The sequence below is a fragment of the Pediculus humanus genome, genomic scaffold, assembly GCF_000006295.1.
Source record: "Pediculus humanus corporis 1103172107790 genomic scaffold, whole genome shotgun sequence".
Classification (NCBI taxonomy): domain Eukaryota; kingdom Metazoa; phylum Arthropoda; class Insecta; order Psocodea; family Pediculidae; genus Pediculus; species Pediculus humanus.
In genome coordinates this window covers 49,568-60,438 of record NW_002987384.1, presented here as the reverse complement: position 1 = coordinate 60,438, position 10,871 = coordinate 49,568, and the positions used below count along the sequence as shown (strand labels likewise).

Genomic DNA, 10,871 nt, shown 5'->3' with positions numbered 1-10,871 from the left:
TTTTGTTTTCCATACATTTTAACATGTTTGTGTTTTTTTTTTTTTTTTTTTTTTTTTTTATTAATCATGCACATGTATTTTACTTTTTAGATGAAAATTTTTTTTTTTTGAAAACTCAAGTCTTATTCTCTTATAGGAAGTTAATTTTAATAAATATTCAATTAGAACAAGGTTGTATTTATTTAACATAATTTAATTGTTTTCAATTAGCAATTAATTAAAAATTATTTATTAGTATGGATTTGGTTTAATTAATTATATACAACCGAAAAAAATAAATAAATTGTAATAATAATAATTTTATTGATTATATTTATATTATTATATTTTATTAATATTTTATTCATTTTCTTTTTTAGCTTTAAGAAGAAGAAGAAGAAGAAGAAGTGATTGGAATAAAATATTTGTTTGAGAGGATTGAATAATCACATTTAGGTACGATATAAGAAATTAATATTAAAAAAATTTCATTAAAATTAATAATAATAATAATTAACATAATTTTTTAATTTTATATATTTATATATATATATATTTACATAAATTTATTAATATTAAATTCATTGGCCATCCGATTCGTAATCGATAACGTTAATTTCTTCATCGGAATCATCGTAATCCGTTTCTTCGTAATCGTATTTATAATAATTCGAATTGTTAAAATTTTCTACGTCATCCGATTGATGATGATTATTATTATTATTACTACTACTACCATTTTCGGAAAAATTTTCATCCGTTTTTTGTTCGTACGTCGTTGAATTGTTTTGATAATCGTAATTTTCACCACCGTTTGATTTATTATTATTATCATTTTGAGTAACGAAAACATCTTCGTCCGTTTGAGGAGACATTAGAGGAGAGGATACATCCGTGTAATTATGTTTGGGTTTGTCATTAGTTGCATCGCTTAAATCCGGATTCGGATTGTTTTTGTTCGGTAATGTTTGCTTACGTGATCCGCCATTTGCAAGAAGTTCACGTTCTTTTGAATTACGCCATTTCATACGACGATTTTGAAACCATATTTTCACCTGGAAAAAAAAAAAAAAGGTTTTTATTTAATAATAATATTTTTAAATAATAATTAGAGTAAATAAATAATTATGACTAAGGAATGATACATTTATTAACAGGTAACGACAGCGAATCAAGTTCGGAATAATTCTAGAATAATTCCACGAATTTTTGGAATGAAAATACAACCAATGAAAACGTACATAAAACAAAGGCAGAGATAACAGGTTCGAATTTTAAATTTAATTCTAGAATTTTTTTCATTCATTGAATGATTGATGATTTGCACAATAATAAACCATAACAGACGATATAATAAGTATCAATTTTCCGGAAATGAATAAAGTATTTGTTAATATAAATAAAGTTTTGTTGTTGTGGATTAAAAAGAGGGAAAACAATAATAAATAATGACGTATTGAATTATGATTGGTTAAAAAAAAAATTTTCGGGTTTAAAAGTAACTTTTCTAAAATTTTTGTTTTTGTTTTTTAATTTCCAAAACCGAGAGATCCCGAGTAGTTCGTCATTCTTTTTAATGCATTGTTTTCAACAGCCTTGTTAAAAAATTATACAGTAATCAAACATAAAAAGATCCTTTTATACTCTAGATAATTAAATGCCGTCGTCCCTAGCGATATCTGTTTCTGACAGTTTCTCACACCCTCAATTCTTGGCTTCCTTCCTTTCATCCCCCTTCTTCTTTCCTTTGGGTCTCCCTATTACAATGGATGATGAAATCTTTCGAGGTGAGATTACTTTTAATCGTTGGCAAATCACTTTAATCCTCACCGTTTTTATTGACACTACACTTTCTCTCTCTCTCTCTCTCTTCCTTATTTTTCATATTGAAATTCAAATCATTTTTTTATTATTATTATTATTATTATTATTCGACAATCAATTAATAATATATTTATTTTATTTCAGTTATGTATATAAATTTCATCTTTTCCGTAAGAAAATTAATTAATAATAATGATAATTTTTTTTATTGTTTTTTTCAGTTTCGACGAAATACATATATATATATATATATACGTTGGAAAAAATTATTTTTTATATTTGAGAGAGAGAGAGAGAGAGAAAAAAAAAAGAAACTTGGAAACATTTAAGGGAACAAATTTGAGAGCCGCATATACAAGGTAACAATAATAAAACTTATCCAGTTTATGACATTTCATTTTTTATTTTATGATATAGTACAATGTGACGCCTGATTCCCTATGGGAATATAAGATGAAAGTGTTAAATAGGGTTTGAAATAAACCATTTTCAACATTTTCTGAGCTTTTCTTTTCCAACTGTTGGCAACATCTGTTTTGGAAAATTATTAAATTAGTTTTTGAAGATGATCGAACGTTTTTTTAATGTCTGTATATATATATATATATATATATATTTGTGCGTGTGGGTGAGTGCGTGCGTGGATGCGTGGATGCGTGCGTGCGTGCGTGCCTGCGTTCGTATGCCCCATGTCAAAAAATTAAAAGAATAAGTAAAGTTTATAGAAATTTTTACGCTTTTTAACTTTTTTAATAATAATAATAATAATAATAATACTTATATCTTCGGGTTTTAATCGGGCGGGGGGAGAGGGGAGGAGACGAAAAACCAAAACGAATCGTTATGACGTCATAGAATTAATTTAATACAATCATACATTTGCTTATATATAGAAAAAAAATTTTTTTTTATTATTATCGAAAGAAAGGAAAAATCTTACAAGTTTTTTTTAAAAAAAATTTAAACCCTTAAATTGTTTCACAAAAAATAATAATAATAATAATAATAATAAAAAGTTATATAATCGAATAAAACTGAAAAAAAAAAAAAATACTATAAGAAGTTATTCATGGCTATAAATTTTTTTTTTTTTTTTTTTTTTTTTTTTCTTCGTTCTCGAGTCTCATAATAATCTTATTACTCCGACTTTAAAAAACAAAAGGGCGACGGTTTAAAGTCGACCGTTTCATCGCAATACAATTTTCTTTTTTTAAACTCGTATTACAGTATTCATGAGTTTTTTTTTTTTTTTTTAAATATTTTCTCTATTTTTTTTTTTTTTAACCCTTCAACGAAATTATTATACCACTTAAATATTTTACTTATTTTTATTATCCATCATCATTTTTCTTTTACATCGTAATAAATTTTTATTATTATTATTATTATTTTCGCAAATTCTCATTTCGATAATTATACCTTTTATCATACTCCACGTATTGATAACGTTATCACTATACGAAAATAATATAAACGCACTTATACGTAACCGCCTTTGTTTCCTTTGCATCGAAACGTCGCGTTTTCGACTGAGGGGGGGATAGATAGAAGGGAAAAAAAAAACCTTCCGTATTATAAAATGATTATCTTTTTTTTAGTTTAGCTTATCGTTTTTTCATTCAATTATAAATTATTATTATTATATATATATATATTATTATAATAATACGTTAAAATTTAAATAAAACATGGAGGCTGCAGATGATCGTTTTCTAATAATAATTCTACAACGCGTGATTAACTACTTTTCTTTTATATTTATATATATATAAAAATCTGGTTTTAATTCTGTTTAAAATTTTATTTTTATATTTATTTATTTATGTATATGCATATTATTATTATTACTATTATTATTATTATTATTATTATTATTATTATTATTATTATTATTATTATTATTATTATTAAATCAATACTTTTTGAATTATTAATAATATGCCAAAGATTTTTCATCGAAAAAAAAGAAAAAAAATCATTTTTATTAATATTTTATACATATCACAAAGTAATTTTATTTCCATATATTATTATTATTATTATTATTATTATTATTTCGTATATTAAAGTGAACAAAGTCGTAAATTTAAAAACTTTAAAGAAGCCATATTAGTTTTAAAACAAAACAGATCATAATATTTATTTTTATTTGTGCACACATTGTACTATCAATTATTTTTTTATTGATAACGATTTTGAAAAGTTTTTCGTGGGGGGCGGTGAGGGGGTGGGAGGGGGAAGGGGCTAAATAAAAAAATTAAAACGTCGCGAATTTTTATAATGTTGAGTAAAAATTTTTTTTCGGTGAAAATAAGGGAAAAGTTTATATTTTGAATTCAAAAATCGTTTTTTTTTTTTTTTTTTTTTTTTTAAAATGTTCAACCGTTTAAAAAAAAAGACAAATTGAAAAGCAGACGAAACGTGAATAAGATTATTGTTGTTGTTATAAAATAAAAATTTTTTTTTAAACAAAAGATTTCGGGAGAAAAAAAATGTTGGGAAACAAACAAAAAAAAAAAAAAAAAAATTATTTAACAACAATGTGCCCCTTTCGAATTGCCAATTAATATATCATGTTTGCGTGTGCGTTGGAAAAAAAAAATTATTTCCAGTCATAAAAAAAATTTTTATTATTTTCCTTCCAGTCTAAAAAAAAGCTATAGAAAAAAAAAATGCTGGAGAAAAAAAAAAAAAAAAGGGGGAGAAAAAAAAAACAAAACATTATAAGCAATGATAAATAATTCCAGGCGTGGTTTACGTTAATGGAAAACGAAATAAAAAAGGCTGTGATTGGTCGTCTGCTACTTTACCATTGTCTTTCTTCTCCATCTATATCATTTTATTATGTTTATTCTTTTTAGAAAACACTTTATTACTAATTCTAAGTATAAATTTGTCTTGGTTGCATTTTCCTCTATTTTATTGTAATTTCTTTTTGTTAAATCGTTTGAAAAATAAAAAACAAAAAAATCGAAACACACACAATAATTCGACTCCTTGTATAAATATAATAATAATAATAATAATTTTTATTTAATAAAGGAAAACTTAAAAATGTCAACTTGTAGTAAAAAAAAAAAAAAAAAATGGCGCAAACTCAGCAATAAAAAGCTAAAAATTTTCATGTGTGTGTGTTTTTTTTTTAAAGGGGGGAAAGAAGAAGAAAAAGAAAGAAAGAAAACTCAATAAAAATCCGTTGAAGATGAAATGCAAGGAAAATACGCAAAAAGATATGATTCGTTAATAGGATTTCTAAGGAGCGGGGGCGGGGAGGGGAGGGGAAATATAGAAAAAGAAAAAGGAAGAGGTATATATCTTAGGGAGTCGACAAGCAAAGAGTTTTTTCTCTTTCCAGTTACCCCAATATCCAATTTCTGGAATTGATGGCTGACGATAAACATCTCCAGCCCTTTCGGGCGGGGGTAATGGGGGCGGGGGGAGGGAGGAGGTTAACAGATTGAAAACTTACTTACTATTTTTGATTGCGCTCGAAAGAGAGATTTTCTTTTAATTTTTAATACGGGTTTGAAATGTTAAAAAAATTTTAAATTCGTATTTTCTTTTTTTTTGTTTTTTGTTTTTTTTTCCCTTTTTCTCCCTCCCCCCCACCTCTTTTCCCCATTCCCTTTTAGAGGTTAAAAAAAAGGATAAAACGTACCTGAGAATCTTTTAATCCTAATTTTTCAGCTAATTTTTTCCTATCGGGTTTTGATATATATTTTTGTATTTGAAATCTTTTTTCTAAACCTTTACGTTGCAAATCGGAAAATACGGCACGTCTCATCATACCCCTTCTAGGTTTTCCTCTCGATGTACTCGCCCATGGAAAAGTACCAGGAAGAGGAAAAACAGTCGTCGAATTACCATCGTTCGGTACTGCAAAATAAAAAAAAAAAAAATTTGTTAATTTCCTTTTTTTTTTTTCTTTTTTTTTTTTTAGGGCCTTAAAAAATTTTCTTGGACTCACCGAAATAAGGTGCGCTACAGGATAACCAAGTATTTAAATGAGGGCTCAATAAGGCTGCTGCTGGTCGTGGAATGGGTTTTGCAATACCACCATTAAATATTGGTAAATGATTGCTGTCCTCTTGCGTAACGGATTCTAAAAATAAAAATTTTTTATTTTTAACTAATTACGTTTTAATATTTTTTACAGAAAATTATATCAAAATCTGATGGGAAAAAAAAAAAACGAAAACAATGGGTGGGAGTTTAAAGGGATGGAATTCAACGAGGGAGAGAGAGAGAGAGAGAGGAGGGGAGAGAGGAAAAAAAAAATTGTTGGTAAGTGGTTTGTACAACAATTTGTTAAGTCAACAGAGTAATTGAAATGTGATAATAATCGTTTAACTGTTTTATATGAAGGGAAAATCCATTAACACAAAAACAAACAAAAATTTTTACCCTCAAAACCACTGCTACAACCCACTCTCATGTAATCTTTTCAAAAAAAAAAATTCAAAAAGTATAATTTTTGAAAAAAAAAAAACAAAAAAAAAAATTTAACATTTTGAAATATTTTTAATGATGGGCGAACGATTAGTAACGTCATTGACGATTGTAATAAATTTTTTTTTTTTGTTTGTTTTTGTGTGTTTTGCACTTCATGTTTTTTTTGTTTGTTTGTTTGTTTGTTTTTACAATACTTTTTCACGTACTTCAAACCGTGTACCAATTTCATACACAACCCAGCGTCAATTTGTTTGTCGCGATTCCAGCATAAAACCTAATAAAAACCCAATCCGGAGATTTCTTATTTTGAGAAATTCACTGGATACTATCTTTTGTACGATAAATTGTTCTTAATCATAAATTATTATTATTATTAATAAATGAATAATAATAATAATAATAAAGCAACAATCGTGCCGTACACGGGTTCTCTTGTTCGATAACCGAAATTAAATAGCGACGGTCGCGTTTAGAACTTGAATGGGTGACGTCACGATAGCAACACTAAAAACAAAAACAAATCTTGGTCTTCCTATTTTAAGACAATTCCTGATTACTCCACTGATGTTATTATCACCGGAGTCGAAATCAGGAATAATATGGTCTCAGGAAGACTCAAAAGAATCGTAGGTTCGGTTATAAAAAACCTACTCGAGCATTTATTCCCAAGGGATCAGATTAGAAACCTGGAATAAATGTTAAAAAATTTCCAAAGAACGAATGACGACATTAAAAAAAAAAAAAAATTTTATCACCCCCAAAAAAATAAAGAATTTTTTGGAAAATTTAATAAACCTTAATTCTAACAAATGAAAAAAAAGTTTCAATTAGTTTTTAGGGGTTGCAAATAATAATAATAATAATAAAAAAAGTAAAAATAATATTTTCGTATTGTTAATATTATTATTGTTATTGTTAATATTATTATTTTAAAAAAAAAAAAAAACACAAAATGACAGGAAAAACGTTTATATTGGCAATTAAATAAAAGAATTCTTTATAAAACGAGTAGGAAAAATAATAATAATAATAATAATAATAAGAAAAACAAGATGAGTTCACGGGGTTAATACAAAAAAAAAAAAAAAATTTTTTTTGGTTCATCCATGAAAGGGGCTCCTCCTGATACGCAATCCCTTGTTTACGTTTGGGATTAACAATTTACAGTTCATCTATTTCCACTTCTTCGTTTATTCACGTGGTTTTAGATTTGGGGATTTTGAAAAACAATATGCATGCATGCAGAGTTTTTTTTTTTTTTTTTTTAATACCGTTTTTTTGCTATTTTAAATACTTTATTTCTTTTTAATGGTGTGTATTAACGTCAGTCCGTTCATCATCCGACGCCCCACACACACAGACACACAAAAAAACCTTTTTCTTTTATTTTTTTTTTTGCGTTATTGTTATTGTTATTTATTTAATTGGATTATTTAATTTTTTTGTTATTATTATTATCATCATAAATTTTTTTTTGTACTGAATACAATGTTATTTTTATTTATGAAAAAAAAAAAAAAATTGTTTATAAACCGCAACAAAAAAAACAATTTTTTTTTTTTTTAAATCTTTTCTTTCTTTCGAATAGGTTTCGTAAACAAAAAAAAAAAATTTTTACTCTCTAAATATTGATTCATTATTATTATTATTATTATTATTTTTAATATTATAAATGGCGGGAAAAAAATAATTAAATTTTTTTTTTTATTAAAAATAATTTTATAATTAATTAATTTTTTTTTAGCGAAGAAAGAGTAAAAAAAAAAGCGGTTTTTAAATTTTGATGATAATAATAATAAAATAAAGGATAATTTGTGTGTGTGTGTGTGCGTGTGCGTGCGCGCGTGTAAATCTGAAAAATTAAATGATTTTTGGGAGGGGTAGGGGGGTGAGGGGGAAATAATAATAAAATGACACGCATGGAAAAATAAGATTGATCTTTGAGAGATAAAGTGAGTGACTGTGTGAGAAAACACCCCCTCATCTTCCTCCCTTTTGTGTCCATCTCCGAAACCGTCATCTGGTTGACCACTTAACTCGTCAAGGACAATCATGTTCTCCCTCGTTAGGCTTATATCCATCCCTTATTATATTCTTTTCATATATATATTTTGTTTCATTCGTTTACGAAAATCTAAATCTTTTCCTATTATAAATTATATGTGTGTGTGTGCTGTCGTCACGGTTTTGTCACGTTGCATCATAAAAACCTCACGAGTATTTAGAGGGGAGGGGAGGGGAAGAAAAACTTTCTCTTTTTCTCTAAGGTTTAATACAATGGAAATATTTCGAACGGTGAAAAATAGAAAAAAAAAACCTTTGTGTATACTCCGTGACGACAGCAACAACAGCAGCAGTAAGAAAAAAAAATGGTGTAAAATATTGAAGGAAAAGAATGCCAAGTTCGATCAAATTTAAAAAGATGAAAAGCGCATGAAAAAGTAAAAGCTAAAAAGCTCCCAGTAGAAACCGGGAAAATGTTTTAGATATTTGAGAGTTGAGAGTGTGAAAATGTAACCGGGGGCGACGAGAGTGAACTGGTGTATCCGACACCTTGCTTTGAAGCACGTCGTTTTTACCCACCCTCAATCTCTCACGCGCGTCTCCCTTCCCCTCCCCCATCCTCCCTTCTTTCCGTCAGTTTTTCCATACCCGATACTACTTCGTCCTTTCTCTTCTGTCGCCCGTCTCTCTCTCTCTCTCTCTCTCTCTCTTTTCAATTTTCTCTTTTTTTTTTTTTTTTCTCACTTATGTCTTTTAGGGTAAAAAAAAAAAAAAATTTTTTTTTGTTTTTATTCTTTAATATCTCATACGCGTATAAATTGTTTTATTATTATTATTATTATTATTAATTACTACATCGACCATAAAAAAAAACCTATTATTATTATTATCATCATCATTTTTAATACCGGAAAATCTTATTAGTATGCGTTAAAGTACTCCCCGCGTATATAATCCAAAAATTTTTAACCGAATTTCGATATTTATGAAAATGTTAAGAAAACGTGGATTTTACATTAATAAATACGAACGATGTTGAGGAGCGGTAAATATCCGATGACGTCATTAAAAGTTTTATTATAAATAAATAAACAAAAAGGAAAAATTTTCCTTTTTTTTTCCTTTTCCTGCAAATCAAATGCAGAAAAATTTAATTAAAACTTTTTTTTTTTTTTATTAAAATTGAATTAAATAAATACATAATCGTGTGTGTGTGTGTGTGTAAGTGAAATTTTTAACCTTCGAGGTTTAAAAAAAACCGTTATAATTTGTTTTTTTTTTATTAATTAATTTTATAATATTTTATATGATAATAATAATTATATTTTTCAGAATGGAGTCCGTTATTGTTATTACGATCATTATCAATCAATCATTTTAATGGATTGCGGATTACGAATGATATTTGTTGACACACGCACGCACACGCACACGCACGCAATAACGTGAAAAATCAAAATGGAGGAAAAATATGAGAGTTTGCGTGTACCTGAACGACGGAAACACACACACATAAAGGGTGAGTTTTATTAAAAAATTAATAATAATAATAATTTACCTGGTTTGTTAATCCCTTGATGATGATGATGATGATTCGTACCGAGTATTGCATTGACACTAAATTTTAAAGCCGGTTTACGATCGATTTCCACGGCGGGATTTTTCTGAAGATTCGTCGGTGATTTTTTAACGACGACGTCATCACCACCATCCTCGTCATCTTTCCCTTTGTTTTGTTGTTTTAAATTAATAATTAAATTTTCGTCTTTTTTCTCGAGGTGTCCTCCTCCTCCTTTGCACTTACCCAACAGGAAACCGTCCAATCTTTGTATTTTCGTATTATCACATGTTCCACAATTAATAGAATTGCAATTCCGGTGAAAATTACGATTATCTCGATAAACCGGTAACGTTTTTTGATAACAATCGAAAGTATTACATAGATTTTGATTATTATAATAATTACGATTATTAACGGTCGTTAAATAATTTTCGTTACGAAAAAATTGACTGAAAACACTTTCATGTTTAAATAAATTATGCGACGTATAATTATTATCATTATTATGGGGGGTTAATTTTTGTGGTAGAGTGTAATCGGAGGGTTCCCTTTTGTCATCTTCATTTTTCGGCGAACTCTCTAAATTATGTGGCAAACCCGAACTTTGACTTTCTTCCGGATCCGGTGACGTGGATCTATCGTAATTAATTTCCGTATAATTTTTACCGTTTATATCATCGGATTTCCGGTGATTCGATTCGAAATTATTCGGCGATATCGATGAATTATTATCCGAATAAAAATCGTTTTGTTCTTCGTTATTATTTTGCTTTTTCTTATCGTCTTCCGTATCCGAATCCAACGGGGATCTATTACGGGGATTTTCACCGTTTTTTATTTTAAACATTAAATTTTTCTCACCGGACGAATGTTTACCCACGATTTTTGTATTTAATAAATTTTCCATTGAAAATGTTGACGTCACCACCGATGGTTTTTCAACTTTTTTATTAACAATGTCATTATCATTTTTTAAAAAAATCGTTTCCAACATTTTTCCCTCCTTTTTTTAAAAAATTGTTTATAAAAGTAATAAAATTATTTATTTATT

The 10,871-nt window shown here is 27.4% G+C and overlaps 2 protein-coding genes across 2 annotated transcripts; both read right to left on the bottom strand.

The window, feature by feature from the left end:
* Window positions 1-560: 560 nt before the first annotated feature.
* Phum_PHUM365830 (Homeobox protein CHOX-E, putative) lies at window positions 561-6,238 on the bottom strand (the record flags this gene model as incomplete). Its single annotated transcript, XM_002428096.1, has 4 exons — window positions 561-1,034; window positions 5,462-5,679; window positions 5,771-5,890; window positions 6,208-6,238. The coding sequence occupies 4 exons, from the start codon at window positions 6,236-6,238 to the stop codon at window positions 561-563; spliced, it is 843 nt and encodes a 280-aa protein (XP_002428141.1).
* A 2,465-nt stretch (window positions 6,239-8,703) lies between these two features.
* On the bottom strand, window positions 8,704-10,814 carry Phum_PHUM365820 (uncharacterized protein; the record flags this gene model as incomplete). Its single annotated transcript, XM_002428095.1, has 2 exons — window positions 8,704-8,882; window positions 9,860-10,814. 2 exons carry the CDS (start codon window positions 10,812-10,814, stop codon window positions 8,704-8,706), a joined length of 1,134 nt encoding a protein of 377 aa, XP_002428140.1.
* Between the last annotated feature and the right edge of the window lie 57 nt (window positions 10,815-10,871).